At 39.7% G+C, this 19,589-nt stretch overlaps 1 protein-coding gene across 1 annotated transcript; it reads right to left on the bottom strand.

Moving 5' to 3' along the window:
- Positions 1-4,247: 4,247 nt before the first annotated feature.
- irx6a (iroquois homeobox 6a) lies at positions 4,248-8,867 on the bottom strand. The gene is made up of 7 exons (XM_068049916.1): positions 8,802-8,867; positions 7,670-7,933; positions 7,411-7,520; positions 6,908-7,218; positions 5,936-6,517; positions 5,317-5,425; positions 4,248-4,860 (listed from the first exon to the last, which is right to left on the bottom strand). The coding sequence occupies exons 1-7, from the start codon at positions 8,865-8,867 to the stop codon at positions 4,797-4,799; spliced, it is 1,506 nt and encodes a 501-aa protein (XP_067906017.1). The 3' UTR covers positions 4,248-4,796.
- Positions 8,868-19,589: the final 10,722 nt, after the last annotated feature.

Genomic DNA, 19,589 nt, shown 5'->3' with positions numbered 1-19,589 from the left:
CTTTATTAAACACGATTTCGGCCTCAGCTGGAATGTTGTGTTCAAATATGGGCAACACACTATAGGAAGGATGTGAAGATATTGGAGCGTGTGCAGAAAAGATTTATTAGAATGGTTCCAGGGATGAGAGACTTCAGTTACATGGATAGATTGGAGAAGCTGGGGCTGTTCTACTTAAAGAGAATGTTGAGAAGATATTTGATAGAGGTATTCAAAATCATGTGGGTCTGGATAGAGTAGGTAGGAATAAACTATTCCCCTTTGTGGAAGGGTCAAGAACCAGAGGGCACTGATTTCAGGTGATTGGCAAAGGAACTAGATGCGACATGAGGAAAAATGTTTTTTTTTACAGAGAGCTGGCACAGACATGATGGGCTGAATGGCCTCCTTTTGTGCTGTAACCATTTTATGATTCTGTTATTCTATTCTATATATTTGTTACTGCTTTATTCCTGCAACAGTTATACAGTTTAAAATGCTTTATCGAAACCTCCTTCCAATTTGTCTGGCCTGAACAAAGACCCAGTTTCAAATGATGATCTATTTTCCCTTTGGTATATAAACTAATTCTGAAGACACCAAGCTACAGGTAAGTTTAAACAGTGCGAGATTACAACTCAGTTCAAGCAAGTGAGATATGGTTTGAGTGAATCAGACTACCGTTGTAATATAAACTTTGGTATTTATGTTGGAATGCACAGTTACCTCAGTAGGAAATCATTGGGCATCAGTCCAGGGTCACTGGCATTTACACTGCTACAGACCTCTGAGTTTTTAAACTTAATTATGCATGTGGTGAGAACTGACAACACTGGTGTCCTTTTTTATCAGGAAACAAGATAGGAGGTCAAAGGCTCCCTCTAAAGTGAGACCAAACATTGTTTAATGTTGCAATATGAAACCCCAACAGCCAGAAGGGTGAGTTTTTGCAAGATTGGGAGATGCAGTGAAGGCTGGTTCCAGGGTTATTGGGACTGTTTTCAAGGAAACATATGTGGGGCCTACTTGCAATGGTTTCTATTGGTGTACATTTACTATTTATTGTTCAGTAGAAATCTTAGTGCACTCAAAGGAGTCAATAGCCTGACAATCCTGAGAACATCTTTTTGAATGCTGTAGTATGTTGAAATAACTTTCATTTTTAACTGATGTTGTAGATCTTTACAGGGATCCTAAAACAAATATGTGGCCTGCATTGTAATCATAACCCTCTAAAACTGGAGTTTACATGGTGGAATAAGGTCTGTGCTGATTCACATTAACATGAACCTGGCAGTATAAATGGAGCATTAGCTAAAATTAAATCTGTACTCTGGAGATGGGAGATTTTGATCCTGAGTGAAATTGCTGCAGACAAGTTCCTTGAGTATACAAGGCCACGATTAATATAGTGCAACTGTTAATTAAAACCATGCACAAATAGCATAGCTTCAAAGACTGAGTGAACAACAAGCAAGTACAGGGTGAACGAAAGTAGCGCTCATGAAGAGGGAAAATCCGAATCTTGCAATTTACCCACGTGGTGCACAATTGCTTCTGCCGAACTCCAGGGAGTTGTCCATGTGCCAGGAGCAAAGATGTTTCGATGGCGCTGGAACCTTCAAACAAGATTAAGCATTCCTGTAACTTGAATCTTTCTGCTTCCATGCCAATATCATGTGTAAAATTTCACATTGTTGGGAGTTTCTTGGGAATAGTTTTACACAACTAAACCCTACTGCAAACACGGGGGGAGGGGAAGGGGGGGCAAGTTCTTTGTTTTATTTATTCCGTACACGTCCCACTGTGTCAAATCCACGCAAGAACTTGCAAGAAGCCTCAGAATCAGACTAATACTCTTTATTACATGAACTAATCCCCTCCAAATCCGACTTGAAATAATGTTTATCTTTTGCCAGCTTAATTTCCCAGCCTGAAATCCCTGGGTCAGTCCTAGCATCAGATATTGTGCCATTTCGACATCCTCTTTTAAAGATAGCTGCTTTTTGGGGGGAAAAAACACTATAAAAATGCTGCTAAGTTTACCCAAATTACAGCAAACCCGAAACTTATATGGGTATGTGTAAGCGACATAAAGAAAGCTTGACTCTTACACTACAGAAAAAGTGCGAATTTCTGATTCTGTGTGGATCTAAAGTTGGGAAAATATGATTTAAAATCACACCTCTAGGCTGTATATTACTGAACATATAGTCAGTCACCAAGGTTAATGAAAACACGTTGGGGGGCTTTATTACTGGGAACAAAGTAAGGCGCAATAAGACTAGAGTTTTGCTCAATCTTTCAAATCTTGATCAAATCCGCATCCCTTAGTTTTTTGCTCAATTACAATTTTATTTACATTTTAAAGTCATAGAGTCAGTAGAGAGTCGTAGAAAAGTAAAGGTGATAATTGTTTATAATGATTTGTTTTACTGTAACACAAAATTTAACGTTAACTTAAAGGAATGCTGGCTTCTGGATTTTTTTGTGTTTTTAAATAAGAAAGTTCTAAAATTATAATGTCGAATATTTCAGAGTAAATTAACAATAACCGTAGTTCACATGCAACAAATACCTGTACTTTAGCGAAAGATTGAAGCCTGTACTTTTGTAATTTAGACTATGCGTTAAAAAAACACCTCGACTCTAAGTGCCACTGCAATAGAATCTAGAGTCTTGGAAGTAGAGTATTGTCTATTTGGGATTGCTTATATAATGTGGGAAACCCGAACACTGTTTTCATCACTGCATCTATTAAGATGTCGGAATGAGGATAATTTTGTGTAATTAAATTCTCACTGCCATACACTGGTCTTTATTGCTAACACTCTGCACTAGAATTCGGACTCTGTCGCACTACGCTTTGTATGGTTTGCTTTGGTGTCTCATTAAACCGATCCTTTAGCTCCTGTGCCATTCACCTCAGGCGCATATTGTTAAGAGATTGGTATGATTACAAATTGGAAAATGATCATAGCAAAAGATACAAGTTTTTGTTCTGATATGTTTTTATTATGTGATGTATCGATACACAATTCTCACCTTGGCCCACGGATCGCTACATTTAGTTTATTGTGTAAACTAGGAAAGATAGAACACTGGCAAGGCTGCACCGAGGGATTGCACCACAGTAATATAGGGCGCTGCAACATCTTTATTTTGAATTTTCTCTGGTGATTTAGACGCCCTTTTTAATTGTGAAGTAGATAAGGGTTTTTTCCGACAAAAGGTAACAGTCGATGTAATTTCATTATATCCCACAGTTAATATAGCTTCAAACTCATCTTTTATTAAAAGAATGTTTCAAAAGAGGCACGTTTGAAACTAGCGAAGATTTTGTACTATGAATTCTTGAAACTTCATAAGAACATAAGAAATAGGAGAAAGTGTAGAACATACGGCCCCTCGAGCCTGCTCCGCCATTCAATGCAATCCATGTCTTCTTTACGATAAGTGACAGTAATGTGGTTAGATTTGGAAGTTGTGATTTTCTTGTAGCTTTTGATTCCAAAATAGAACGTAGTACAAAGGGTGCATCGCCACTCCAGTTTTAGGTTATCATGATTTTTTTTAAAGATTTTATATGTGTGCGTGTGTGTGTTACGCTTTGAAGTTAAATCTCGAAAGTAAACCTGTGTGAGTTCTTTAAGTGACTAGTACAAAATCTCGACTTTGCAACATCTTATAATAAATGCAGGTGTTAGCCCTACAACATTGCAAATTTCTTTACATACGGGAACAAAGGAGAATTCTTCTCCTAATTCTGTCCTGCCTCCTTTATTCTAATGAACAGTATACAAGCAGTGCTGTCAGTCCTAATTAGTAGCAAACAACAGGGAAAGTTGTCGCTTTGTTTCTCTTATATGTAAAGTGCACAATGACGGTTCATTGGCTGAGCTTTATCCTGCCTTTGCATTTCGCCAATTAGGAACATTCTACAACATCGCAAAATGTATTTAAAAACTTCTGGAAATGGTGACTCCAAGTTTGGATAAAGTGCATATTAGTAAATGTTCAATGAAATCATATTTGCAAAATATTTTCCCATGTCTTTCAATTGGCGCTGGGCAGTTTTATGATTGTTGACGTGTTGAGTGCAAATTCCAAAACTGGTTTTATTAAATTTACTCCTTGCCCGAGAATTCAGGGGACCACCAAAAACGTCAGACATTTCTAAGTTGTTAGTTTTTTTTCAAATGGAACTTCTTAATTTTGAACTTTGAAAACATTTCTCACAAGAACAAAATATCTATATAATCCTTCAGTAATTTATATGATTAATTTAATTGCATAAAACATACCTTCGTTTTAAATAGGTCACCGTGAGTCTGCAGTTTTCACAATCATCACGTTACATGGGGTTGACAAGTGTAATTTATTCACATTTCACAGCACGGACAAAATAAAGTGGATGGATTTGGGGGTGTAAGGGGTAGAACTTCAAAGTAAACAAGTATAAAAATCTGTGTAAAATGCAAAATGATTTGAACCAAAGAATAAACTACAACCAGTCATCGTGTTGAGAGCGTGCTCCACTTAAAACTTCATAAAATAGATCAAAAACAATGTGCAGCAAGATGTCGGGTGCTTTAACAATTATTAAGGTATATTTCGAATAACATCTTCCCCTGATTCGTGTGCATTTCATTTCTCTCGAGTTAGAACAAATAAGTTCGAGCAAGGAAAAACGGTTGGAGCGACGTTTGTGATTTGGGAGCAGGATCATTGACCGCTGGTTAAGTCGAAGCGCATCCGTTTTAGAGTCAATGTCAGTGCTCGGAAGAAACGTCTCCTGTTTCATCGCCAGTGTATTGTCAGATCACTAGTGCATAAAATAAAGGAGTTGTGCGGCATCCCCTTGGCTTACGTCGTACAAATCTGATTTTTAAAATAAAGAATACAACACAATTAAAGGTACAATAAATCGTCAATGGCCCGAACTACTTGTGGAAAGTAAGCTTGAATTTATCCTAGTAATGGTAAACAAATATATCGGTAGACTATACTTATATTAGAGTATATACTGAATTCTAAATGAGAAATATAGTTCAGAAAAAACGCCAGATTCTGTTTTAACAGCACTGTAAACATCCAATTACGAACAACTATTTTTCAAAGAACTATAGCCAATGACTTTGAAGCAGCTTTCCAACTCGGTAATTAAAGATCAGCATCAGCATTGGGCTTACTTCTGTGAGCACTCTATTTTACAGCATCTTATTGTACATTTCACCAGAGGACTTTATATAAACGTAAAGCTCCAAACAATGTTACTGTCGCAAAACCAATGAATTTGCAGCGTTGAGGGTGGGTATTAACTTCCACTTACCTCACCTCTTCAGCACAGGTCTGAAGGCTGTTCTCACTTTCCCTTCTTGGTGCAGTAGACACGATTCGGTGATATCTGCTGATCCAAGATCAGATTTCACATTTCTCAAAAATCCTGAAAAACACAATCCGTTTTACAACACATTTACGTCCAATTGTTAAATTATTCAGGAAGAAGAAATAACTTAAGTGACCAAACCTTCTTCCATATCTAAAATTTTACACACACACAGCAAAATAGATAGATGCATATTTTGTGAGTGTAACTAGTTAATTCTGGAAAAGTGTGGTTGATTATACTACGATAATATGATAAATATTAGGTAATAAAGCACAGTTTGTAAAATTGTGCCACAATGTGTAGATTGAAATTGATGTTTATCTCTTATTGATGTGCGATTTCGAATAACATTCCATGCTATAGCTACGTCACCAGGTAGACTGGAAGCTAAATGTTCGGTATAATTAAGGGATGCCTTCATTTACATCTTGAAAATAGCACAGAGCACGTTGAGGGGAAAAGGGGGCGTCAGATTGTTGTCAGCCTTTCAGCTGCATTTCCTGCCATTTTGAACATTCTAAGGCATAGCTGGTGCGACTGGAGATACAGTCAATGTTCAGGTACCTTCAGTCCCTGATGTGTACTGGCAGTTGTCTAGTGCAGGGTAGGAAGCACAGTGTAGCTGACCAGTGGCTACAAGCGTTTGCAAATTGAATGCAGAAGTTCTCAGAATGCGGGCTGCGTGTGAAGAGTCTCCGAGAGAAATGATATCATCTACTTGGTTCACCGTGCCCTGGGACGGCCTCACCTCCGCGCAGTACCTCACTGTCCGGACCTGGCCACTCTGGCAACCCAACAGAGTATTGGATGCTGCCGTGTGCGCCAGAGACCAAATCCTCGGTTTCTCTGCTGTCCCAAAGCGCTGCGGGAGACTGATGCTTGCTATGGAAACAGATGGCTTGTTTGTTATAATTTCTAGAAAGTCGGACTCAAGGGTGGTATTGTTTTTTGAGCAGGAGAAGGTGTGCTGATTGCTTTGAGGCGAGACATTGCAGTCACTTTCCTCAGACTCCACCAAACCTCGCTTTGGACCGATCTCACTTGGCGCCTTTTCTTGATCACTTTCAAGCTTTTCTGATTCCTCGTCTTCCAAGTCGTCCAGATCACTCAATCTCAACTCTTTCTCATCTCTGTGTTCTGTTTCATCTGTGTGCACATTCAAACATATTAGCATTTCTTTCTGTAATATTTATTTTTACTTCATCAACTAACAAACTTTTGAAGTAGCCCTTTCAAATACGATTGGAAGAACAAATCTGAGTAATCCTTACTTGATCTATGTGAGGTTATCAAGGTTCTGGTATCTAAAGGATATCAATTGTGTTCATATGATAAGATGTTCGTATTTTCTGTCAGATTTCTGAAATTCTTCTGAACTTTCCATCTTCGACTCTCAGTTACTTTTTTCAGTTATTTAAGAATATAATTACATTTACTAAAGACAATCAACTGAATCAAGGTCTGTGCGTCTAAGTAGTTTCAGTTATGCCCAAATAGTACATTACAGTGTATTTGCAAATAGGTGAGAAGTCGCACCTTTATCCATGCTATCTGCACCATATTCAACTCCGTCCTTTTTCCCACTGTCCTCTTTCTTGTCGTCCCCTCCTTTATTTCTGGGTGACCAGGTCATCTTATTCTCTTTCTTCAGCCTCCTCCTGGCGTTCGCAAACCAGGTGGAGACTTGAGTCAGCGTCATTTTGGTGATGATAGCCAGCATGATCTTCTCGCCTTTGGTGGGATAAGGGTTCTTTCTGTGCTCGTACAGCCAAGACTTCAGGGTGCTTGTGGTTTCTCGGGTCGCGTTTTTGCGTCGGGTACTGCCGTTGAAGTCCATGGTACCGCACCTAAAAATAAGGAGATCAAATCCTTTCATTGGAAAACAAATGTGCAAAGACATTTGACAGGCAGTTGATGGCAAACCCAATGATCAATAAATACATTTAACTCCAGATCATCATCATAAAAAAACACATCTCCTCAGTCACCTTTTTGATCTGGGTATAGTTGATATTATTCGTTCTGATCAAAGAACTTACCTGTCAAACTGGTACTGCCCCAAGGAGTGATCGTACGGGTAGTAGGCAGCTGTTGGAGCAATTCCCGAGTGCAAACTCCCTGTGCCATCTTTAATTTCGTACTGCGAATTCTGCAGCGGGAGGGATGGAGGGAGAAGAACACAAAATAGTCAGAAGTTTTTTTTAACCATAGTTCAAACGTGGGCGGCTTCAGCACATCAAACGCTATAAAGGAATGGTGGTGGGAAGTGTTCTAATGTTCCCCATGGCCGCTACTCACCAGTGAGGAATAGAGAGCAGAAGGATCTGTGCTATATGTAAGGTAGTTCCCATAGCCCTGGCTGGCTGCAGTTGCATAGGGAGAGCTGCTGTACATGCCCAGCGCCGCGGCGGCTGCGTTAATCTCGGTCCTGCCGTTGGCCAGCAGTCTGTTATCATAGGAAGGGCAGCAAAGAGCAGACTGGGCCGGCCCAGCGGAGCCCTCAGACACAGATCTGGAGCCGGGTTCACAACACGTCGTGCTGGGACTCGCTGACACGAAAAACTGGATGGAGAAAAGAATGAAGGGAGGAGGCGTCATTTCACCGGAACATGGATCAGCAGCACAAACATTAGAAAGAGTAGGAAAATGCAGAGATGGATGCAGCAGTCGATATGCCTTGAAGCCAGCTGTATTCAAAATAGATGACAAACGCAACATAAAGTGGGAATCCAACAGAGCAAAGGTATAGCAGAAGGAAAGAGTTTATAATGTGGAATTGTGAAAATTAAAAAAGTATAAATTATTAAGAAAACAGGACAGTATGGCATAAATGCAGAATGCCTTGCGATTCATACTTAAAGGAACATGCACATTTAGGAAAATACAGGAAAAGCAAAAAGAAGTGCGAAATAATTATTGTGCGACTAGGCAAATAATAATGAAACAATGCAATTTGGTGAACGGGATTGGTTATTGGGAACGGATAGTGTACAATAAGCTGCAGATGCAAAACGCAATCAAACTAACAAGAAATATTGAGCACAGAGATAACTACCCAGAGGAAACTATGTCATCAATACCATGCGAGCCAAATGAATAAGGTGTCAACATGATCAGCGAATAGTAACATATATAAGTAACCTTATACAGAAATAGTGGAACTTATTGTAGGTGGAGCATAAAAGTCAAAAAGTGAATAAGAGTAACTGTATTTTGCAGAATATTTTGCGGGTATCGAGAAAATTGGCACATTCATTAATACAAGCACGAAATAAATAATGCAGTGTGAAAATTGCGACTGTATAAAGGGGAGTGGTATAACGCCTTGTAAACTGAAAGTGAAACAGTTCTCAAAAATACTAACGCGCAAAAGAATACCGCGCAACGCAGAGTCTAAGTTCAACGAATGGTAATCGCTGTCCATTCTTACCTGTGAAGATGTGTTGTAGGGGTATCCGAATTGAGAGAACGACATCGCTGCTCCTTTTGTTACCATAGGCAATATTTCTTTCTGATTGATTGTGACCAAACCTAGTTCAAAATGTACCTTCTTCCAGAGAAATGTACATGCATGGCCTTTAGTTTAATAATAAATGATTCCACTTAGAAATCGGAAGGCGCTGTAAGATGGCAGTTCAAAGCTTATCGGTGTTCATCTTAAGGCATAATTATCGATTTTATTTAGCTGAAGAGGGTTAAAAGACATAACGGAAGTGCTGCCAGATATAGAGTCTACTGGTTGTATTTTTTTGTTGCTCTATAGTTCTTTAGCGTTCATCCATGGAAGAGTATCAAAGTGACGTCACATTAATCCCGAATCGACATGACAGAAAAGATATAATCGTGTCTTTGCCAATCATATTTAACATCTAGTATTCTTAGATGCATTCAACACTTGTTCCCAATGTTTTCAGGTTGCTTTCTGATCTACACCGACGCCTGCTGAAGTACTTGGAAGCCTTATTGCCACTTCACAATATTACAAAATATACAGAAATCTAAAGGTCACAGTAACCACAATGTTGAGGGAACTTCCCTGAATTGAAAGGTTGAAACATTCTTCAAAGGCTGCATTTTGTACCGGTGCACGTATTGGAAAGGTCCTCATTGCCTAACTGAACATAAAGGAGTAAATCTGAACACCATTCACTTTAATTTCATTTAAATACAGTGGAGTACTTAAAACATTTCTGTACAAAAATCGTATTGATTGACACGTGCTCGGATTTAATATTTTCAATGCCGTTGCATCTCTAAGTTTTTAATCATTCCAAATCTTTTATTTTTAATGTAATCAAATTCGTAATGGGGTTACTAGCTTTATAAAGCAATATTACTCCCCTAACACATCGAGTTGATCTTAGTATTACTTTGAATCGGGATGAATATACACAGTCCGACTCGTACCTGTGCTCAGGTCACAAAGAGTTGTAGAATGTGGGTCACACACTGTTTCTCGTGAGAATTTTGGCAATTTTCGCCATAATTGATTTATTTCGTGACAGATCACGGCACATCTTTCAGTTCTTTTCCCGGCGAACTGAGACAAAGTTCTAAAGACGTCGAGCAAAATGAAAATTAGAGCGTAGATGCAATAAATTAAAGTGCAAGTTGACACAGAGCAGGCGAGAGAGGTGTGCTGTACCCAGGAGAGACAATTGTTTAACCTCATCCAACAGACGACAGTTAATAATCAAAAAAAGGGAGAAGCTTTTGGGTGTCCTAGAGCAGGCTCCTTCTCTCTCAAACCGTCCGATCCATGGCCAAAGGGCCAGTCACTAATTAATGATGATGATGTATCCATTTTTCTCTATTAGAGCCAGAAATGGTCCCCAAAGAAATGAATATATGGCTTTGACAGGTCAATGGTGGGTGATTGATGGCTGCCTTGAGACCGACGTGCCCATTACGAACAGTGCGTAATTGCATCAATTAACAAATGGAAATTGGGGACTTGTTTAACCAACGACATACACCGGGAAAAAAAATCAGCCTTTCAGCTCCGATCCACGAGACAAAGTTTTCTCTCGTCACTCGGAGCTATCTGCTCTGGTCTAATTATGGCCGGCGACAGTAACGATTTGGAATATGTTTCAATTAATGAAAGTGCTGTAGGCTTTTACGTGAGGTGTAAGGTCGCTTGGATATCCATCATCTTCAAACTTTTACACAGACTTGAAATCCTTAAAACACGTATATTTCGGGGACAATTTATTTTACAATGAACAAAAGGCTCCAATCCACATTAAAGACTGGCATTCCCGGACCAGTCATTGTTTCCTCTTCTCCCGTCCTTGCAGTTTCTTTGCACTTTCAACTGTTTATCGGCAGAATATTATTTTCGGAATCCACGGACTCATAAGCAATTTTGGGGGATCATTGCGTAAAAGCTGTCGGCAATCAATGGGTTAATCTTTCCACTTACTTTTTCGTTCTTTAACAAATATCAAATTGCTGCCTCTACCGTTTTATACCTCTCTTAATCCTGCCCATCTCTCTAATTTAATCCACATATAATTAACATGTTGTGCTCGTCATTGATTATTAAACTTGTTATGAAACTTCACCGGCTAAATGGGACACGTTCTGCAGTAAATATATAGCATACACATCTCAGCCATTTATTTATAAGCAAAGGGGCACTTGGGCGGTAATAGGTCATGTATAGTTCTTTTGCACTCTTCTGAGCGCGGTTAGATCTGTTCAAAGCAGCTTATTACTCGCTGGGCCAGGCCAGCGAAGAGCTTGAATGGAGTGCCCCCACCCCTTTCGTGTCTCCTTTTTGTTAAAAGTCGTTGTCTCGCTCAACTCGTGGTAATTACCAGCTTCCTCTAACAGTGGCGCAAGAGAGCTGCTGCTGCACAACAATAAAGTGTCCAAATGTATGATCAGATCAAAGAGCAGGAGGTGGTAACTATAGCAGCGCTCTTCCATAGGGTTTAAAAGTAGATCAACCTCCAATGAATTGTTCTAGAAATCTCATGGCAACAGTTTCAGTTTTTTATTGTGTCTCAGATACATTACAATAAATCAGTTTCACCAGTGGACCTCTGCAAATTTAGCAAAGAAAGCTATGGTCCAAATCTTTAAAAAAAAAACTCAACTAGGAATGTTAATACCTCTGCGAAAGGAATATTTGTCGTTTCTGCACTTTAAAATAAATTACCTGTTTAAAGCTATTTGTTCGGTGTTCCCCAAATGTATCAATGCACTCAGTCAACAACAACTTGCATTTATCTGGCGCCTTTAATGTAGTAAAACGTCTCAAGTGCTTCACTAAGAGTGTAATTAGATAACATTTGACACCAAGCAAAAGAAGGAGACATTAGGATAGGTAACCAAAGAGGTTAAAGAGGTAGGTTTCAAGCAGAGTCTTTAAGGATGAGAAAGAGGTGTGGAGGCGGAACTAAAACGACGAGCTTTGTTTAGCACAGTTTCCTGGCATCGGTGATGATAAACATTGTAAATATATGGAAATATATATAAAGAGTGTTTTGTTCTGGTTTTACATTCGTCCACACATTATTACTTAATAGCCATAGAGGATTCTAATATTCGTGAAAAAAGACCTACCCTAAGAAAAGTCCTAAGGAAGGTAAAAAGAATCCTTTCGTGTTGTCCTGACAAAATCTGGACATGATATTCAATATGGACACACGTTAAGACTATGGTGGTTTGTTTTAAATTGTCCTTAGAACAAAAGTAGGATGAGCAAAACAGGTTAGCAAAAATCGAGCCTGCAAATGTAGTTGTTAAAGGGTTTGTTCCATGACCATCCTCTTCAAACTCCACTTCCTGACAACTACTACTGTCAGAATGATAAACGTTTTTTTCTCTTAGTATTTGCTTTATGACAAATATCAATGAAATTACTTCAAAAGACTGTTTACAGATTGCATTGATAAATTCAGGAAAACAAATCGTTACTAAATTGAATGAACCCCACCATTTTGTGACAATATTTAAACACTTCTGGCCAGAGGCACAATGGGGGTGAGGATACAACGACACGAGCAGCGCTGGTGCTTTATTGGATAGTAAATAATTGGCATGCTGCGTACATTACCTGAAGGTGTTGTCCGTGCTAATGTCAGTCCATGATGCTGCAGCACGTCTTGGGGATAGCGCTTGAATGCACAAGTGCAGCTGGACAGGGCATAAATAATTTATGTTGCCCAGTCGCCGTACAGTAGATAGCAATGAACAAAATATTTTAAAAGGGAGATGAATGCTAGCTTTTATAACAGGCTCTAAACCCCTCTTTGAATTTTCGTCACTCTGTGATCTGCTGACCGATTGCGTCAACCGGCTTCATAAATTATCTTTCCTTTTACCTGTACAAGAAGTCTATATAACAGAGGTGCCCACCCATACCTGTGAAGTGTAATCTTGCTCAATGCTCGTTTCTGTGAGACAAACCAAGGGAAGTCACAACGCAGTGAGCACCTGGAGTCACACATAGTGGTAACAGGAAAAAAGCAAGAACGTCCAAAATCAAGTTTACGCGATTTCAATCATTGTTACATTTAGGAATTCTAACTTAGAATTTCAAGTAGGTAAACAAGATTTGGATTCCTTGTTATTATCCCTTTAATACGTTGACTCTTCTACGCAACACTCAGAAAGTTATATTTAAATAATACAATTAGTAAGCAAGTCACTGTGAGAATGAAGAAATGAGTCAACTTGTGCATTTAATAGGAAATTGTGAAGTTCCATTCAAGACATGAGCACCAAAGATGAGGCGCAGAGTTTTGGATAGGATTGTCTATTTAGGTCGATGTGTATGCTGCCTCGGTACACCACACATTTTCCTGCAGAGAATAACATACATGCGAGATTTTATAGAGCTGTAACAAAAAGAAAGCAGAAAATAATGGAAATATATAGCAGGTCCGCCAGAGAAGGGTAAAGACATGTTAACGCTTGAGTGGCGCTCCCTCATCCAAATGTGAAAACGCCGCATCTCCACTGTTTTCTGTTTTAGTTCGGATTTCCAGCATTGGGAATTTATTTTATTGATGCGGTACCAGAACGCTACCAGATCAGCAGAGTGTACTTTAGGGCATGTTTGTAATTGTTCACCTGTCACATAATATCGTGTGTGTAACGTCCCTAAAATATAAATGTGAATTAGAACATTAAATAAACAGAACTCGGGAAACTGGCCGGAAATCGCACAGGATGAAAACTGACTATGAGAGAATTATCATTTAGGATTAAGATTAGCACTTGTATTTAAAAAAGAACAACTTTGAAGTACATTATTCCTTCTGGAAGCAGAGTAAGCTTCCATAAATTTATACTGATATTACAGAAGCAGAAATACCACATTAATACACTTGTTCAGTGTCTCGGTGTAATCACGTTCATTTACCTGAATGTGTTACTATTGACCTATACATATATATATATATATATAATATGCGTACTGTTTAAAGCTTACAGTGTGCTAGACATAAGGATCGTGTCTTATCTTTATTTCGAATTCAAGCCATCTCTAAGTAATGAGCAAAAGTGATCGTGCAATTTAGGAACCCAAATTGTACATGTCTCCAAATTATTATTTTCCCTCAGGCTCTGTTTATTTGTGTGTAGCGTCATATGTGACGTGTCAACTACGAATAAATAGACCAATTACTGTCTGTGCACCCTTTGTCGAGATCCACGTGGAGGCAAAAGCAGTAACTGAGAGGAGTGACACTAACTGAGAGCGCAAGGAGCTCTGGCAAATGGACTTGAGTGTCTCACTTCCCTTTAGAAAACTCCATACAACCCGCAGTCAAACTGCACCCACGACAGAGAACTCTGCACCTGTAAATGAGGGTGTCGCAGCAGTGCATTGTTTGAGAACAAGTGAAGGTATCCTAAATAAATGTTACTTTCCAAGCAAGATTTGTAGTCTGATCTATTCAGCTGCTTATGACCTGCTTAGTACAATATATGGTCACTTTTTACAAATTATAATCCCAATATACCCAAGTTACAAAGTTAAAGTATAGACATTTTCAATTCTTGCATATAATACCATAAGAAATGGAAGATGATTTATGCCAGGCTTAGGGTTCTTTCTGGGTTATTCCTGGATTGTACTGTAGATAACAAAACAGTTTCTTCCGTGCTGAGATTCAGCGATGATTCACACTGGATTTGCTTAGTGCAGACCTGTACTTTATACTGTGCACTAAATAGGAAAGCAAAGTGAAATGTATTTTGTTAACAAAATGATTGAGAAAAAACGGAGTAAGATTATAAATTTCGTATTGTAGTTCAACAAATCAAATACAGATAGTTCTAAACTAAGCCGGGTTATCCCCGTTTATGTCATTTAATTGCGATAATATGCCTTACAAAACAAATAAAAACAATCGTATACGTCAATCACCAAAGAGCACCAGAGGCATTGAAACGGGCAATTAAGGTGACATTCTGTAAAGTTGCCTTATCTGTGTGTGCGTTTCACAGGTGAATGAATTTATTATCTAAACATTTCATTGTAAAACATCAGAAGGACGTCTTTTATGGTGCTCGAGTAAACGCCACAAGAAAGGTGCAGTGATTGTAGTTTTCTATGGTTCATTGACATTTAACTTTGTACGTACGGTATTTAACTTTCATTTTTAAACTTTCTATCAAGTGCATTATTCTCAAGTTTTTACTGTCGCGACCAGTCCTTTACCCAGTCATTAAATACAGAGGAAAACTAGTGAGAAAAAGCATTCTATTAATCTTCCACAGTTATCTCGGCGTCTTGGGAGGTCGAACAATGGAGAAGGCTGATTAGATTAGATTAGATTAGAGATACAGCACTGAAACAGGCCCTTCGGCCCACCGAGTCTGTGCCGACCATCAACCACCCATTTATACTAATCCTACACTAATCCCATATTCCTACCAAACATCCCCACCTGTCCCTATATTTCCCTACCACCTACCTATACTAGTGACAATTTATAATGGCCAATTTACCTATCAACCTGCAAGTCTTTTGGCTTGTGGGAGGAAACCGGAGCACCCGGAGAAAACCCACGCAGACACAGGGAGAACTTGCAAACTCCACACAGGCAGTACCCGGAATCGAACCCAGGTCCCAGGAGCTGTGAGGTTGCGGTGCTAACCACTGCGCCACTGTGCCGCCCCTGATGTGACAACCACACCTGCCAAATGGAAACATATCAATTTCATCATATGGAACACTATTTGAACTTTTACTGGACATTGAACATAATTGTTTAAAAAGACCACAGAGCTGAATGGCTGAAAACATGGCTGCACATTTGCATTCTGAGAGACAGTTGAATAGAGAGACAATGGAAATGCTCCCTGATTCAATTAACAAGATTGGGCTGGGCAACAGTCATGATCCACATCTTGTCTGTGTAAGGGACAGCACTCCCCCGCTGCCCCCCCCCCCCCCCCCCCCCCCACCATGGAGTGTATCTTGTAAGCTTTGAAGAATCAACAACCCTGCCAGGCGGTTATTTCAATCAAAGAGCTACGCACATGACTAACCTGCTGGCCAACCTGGGAATTGATGGAATTGTGCCTCTCAGAAAGATTTGGGGCAGACTGCAATTGAACTTCAAGAAGAAAGCACCCCTCTCTCTCTGACTCTCTCTCCAGCAAAGTTCCAGGGACCCACGGAAGCAGCTTAAGAAGACTTCTTCAGCCTTCTGGTACCAGTGAAGCAAGTTTGAAAGTGTGCACTGGGTCCCAACGAGAACTGCAAGACTTAACTCCAATCAAGGTCTTTACATCCAAACCAAAGACAGTAACTGAATTCCATTTACTACTCCAAACCCCCCCCCCCTTTGTTCTTTCTCCCCCTCTGTATCTATTTGTGTATGTGTGTTTATCACGTATACATGCTAGTGTGGTTGCGTCGTGTATTTTTAGTAACTTTAACTGAGTTAGAGTGTTACAGCTAATAAACTTACACCTTTCTTTTTTTAAATCTAAGGAAGCCTGTCTGATTGGTTCATTTACAAATACAATTAGAGAGCAGTGAGCAAGGACTCACTAAGGTGAAGCTAAAACACTGTGTTTTCAAAGTTAAACCCTGTTACGGCCAAACCAGGAAAGGGGTGAATGGGGAACTTGAGACCCCTTCCTCACCTGTTTGTAACAGCTACACTTATGCTATGTATGTCGTGTCAGTGCCAAATGGTAAGAAGTTTTATTGTGAATCGGGAATTAGTTGGAGGCCGTCAGGTAACTGTTGTCTTAAACATTGACTCCTTGGAATCTTTCCAAGCAACAGCAAAAGAAATATGCCAAATCCCTCAACCTGTTGTGCACAGTAGCATCATGCAAGTCCGAGATGTTATTTTTTGCATGAGTTATTCAATTCACATCTTTCCTGGTGGAAACATGCGAAAAACACAACACAATGTAATTTTGCCTGGTGAAGGGATTTGCCATAGGGCAGGCAGAAGCAGACAAGGCACCAGTAACATGTGGCAGAATATGATCTTGACTGAGAGCAGAAGACATATATGCACAATCAACTAATCACTGTGAAACAGGCCATAATAGACAACACATTCACTTAAGTGCCAGAAACATCTCGTGAGTGTCATTTCCACACATGTTCCACACTGTGCCCAAAGAAACCATTAAAGTTTACTGTCCACATTGGGACCCATGAATTTTATACTAATAATCTTATTCTGCCACATCTCCGATGAGGATAGATTATAGTTCCAATTATTTACCTTAACAGTATAAGTTTCAGGTCTTTTCAGTGTATTTTACTTCAATGTTTTACTTGTATGTGAATGTCTAGTGTGTGTCTTTTCTTATCTGTGTGCTCTTTCAATGTGTATCCTCAGAGAGAGAGAGGGAAATTATGCTACTTGTCAGTGCATGTGTCTTTTGATAGAGATAGTCTCATATCTCATTGTGCTGGGTGCGTAGATAGCCCATCAACTACAGACACCAGTAATATTGATGAGGTGGCTATCAGAGATTGTACCTTTCCCCAACTCATCTGTTGTCAGTTTTTCAGTTCAGCGGGATATTATGGATGGACATCTTCATAATCTAAACCCTTGAAATCTCAGCGCTCCTCCAATTCTGGCCTCTTGCACATGCCCTATTTTAATCACTCCATCATTGGTGGCCATGCCTTCAGCTGCTTGAGCTCTAAGCTCTGGAATTCCAACCATAAACCACTGTGTCACTCTACCTCCCTCTCCTTGTTTAAGTTGCTCCTTAAAACCCACCTCTGAGCAAGCTTTGATCACCGGTCCTAATTTCACTTATGTGGTTAGTGTCAAATTTTGTTTCACAATGCTCCTTGAAACACTTTGGGATATTTACATTAAAGGTGCTATACAAAGGCAAGTTGTTGTTATACCACCTCCTGTTATTCCCCATGTGCTGAGAACTCCCCCAACATGGCCAGAGATTTGTGCGAAAACAGACAGCTAGACAACAAACATCAGCTGGTGAATCCAGAGAAGACAGCTTGCTGTAGATTGAAGCTTCAGGTCTCCAGAGCACTGATGCATTTGTGGTAGAAGCTAAACTTGAGTTTAGGACCTGAGCTAAATGGTTTTTCTCTATAGATAGCCCTGAAGTCATACTTTCCATGGTGGTCTTCAACTTGGCCAAGTGATCATATGATATTGCAGAAAGGCTGCTTGGGAACACTAATATAGATACCCACAAACCATATAGGCTTCTTGGCACACTCTCATTTGGCTGTATAAAATGTTAATGCTGTGCTACCAAATGATGTTTCTAGGCAGGCTCTCTAAGTTTCAAATCCCTGGGCTCAATAGGACGGAAAAAAAAACATTAAGCTGTCCTTTTGGCCAAAGGGTTGTGTTTTTGTCAGTTCCTCTTGCACTTGCTCACTCATACTTTCTGGCTTCACCAAGTCCTCCCCCCTGAAATTTATGAACTGATTCCCTCAGAATGTACATAGCTTTGGTGTTTGCAACTGTAGGAGTTGGCATGCAACACACTCCCGGGTACTCAGTTGGATGTCCCGTGACACAGTTTCCTCTTATGTACTTAAGCAAACAGAATGCATTTCACAATGCTAACAGTAATAAATGAAACTTCAAGTTGCAAGACATTACTGTGTGCGAGGCTGCCGTGCTGCAATGTCTGCCTGTGTGTGAGTCACAGTGGAGATAAGGAATAAAAAGCAAAGAATTACACTACTCATGAAGTCGGGAAAGATATCACACTTCCCTCTCCCCCCATTTCCTATATTGCTTCTGTTATGTTTTGGGGGTTTTACTTCAGGTAATTTCCTTGGGTTCAACATCTCAGATTACTCCTGCGTACTCCTATACTTTTATCTGCCCAATATAGCATGGCTAGGGATTGAATAGCAAACACTAATTTCTGCATTTCAACTCACTGGTTATGTCACATGTCTTTACATGTTCTCCCTGGAATTTAGTAAGTGGTAGAATAAAAACACTTCACTAGACTTGATTTAGGCAATAACTGGAAAACAGATATATTAAACAGTTCATTGGTAAGTGAACAGTAGCAATGGCACTGTTGATTTTACAGTAGTTATAATCTAAACTAATTCGCTGTGTTGGTAGAACATAGGAACATAGGTAGAAGAATAGGAGTAGGCTATTCAGCCTGTTCAATTAGATCACAGTTGAATGATGCATAGGGTAGATGTCAGCTGCTGGCAGGTCACTTAGTTTCCAATGATCTACACAAAATCATGTGGTCTTTCTTCGCAACTATCATCACTTGTATGCTCATGGGCTGTCTAATGGCCATATTACCTCCAGATCTAAAATTTCCTGCACTTCTTCAGCTAAGTGTTTCTTTACCTTGTGTGGCATGTGGTATGCATGTTGACAAATTGGATTTGAGATGCTGTGTACACCTCATGCACGAACAATGTTACAAAGCCTGGCTTCCGCAAAGGTGAGGACTGAAACTATAGTACATCTTCTTAGTTTGTTGTTTCTATTGTGGAGATAACTGAGCTAATTGAGTAATATCTTTCACTTTGGAACCCATCTAGCTTGTAGAAAAGAGGTTGATAATCCCATTGTCCAATCGTGGAATCACATGTAATATCGGACACTGTGTTTTGAGTTTTGCAAGCATGGGTGGGTTGGGTACGGCCTGTACCTTGCCCATTGTGAACAGTGGAAGGGACATGTTGTTTGATACAATCCATCAGTCTTTGGGACATACAACCTATGTACCTAGCATCACACTGGCATTGAAA

This window comes from Heterodontus francisci, chromosome 17 (genome assembly GCF_036365525.1).
Source record: "Heterodontus francisci isolate sHetFra1 chromosome 17, sHetFra1.hap1, whole genome shotgun sequence".
NCBI classification, from domain to species: Eukaryota; Metazoa; Chordata; class Chondrichthyes; order Heterodontiformes; family Heterodontidae; genus Heterodontus; species Heterodontus francisci.
Note: the sequence above shows the minus strand (reverse complement) of the source record. Positions and strands in the feature narration are given on the sequence as shown.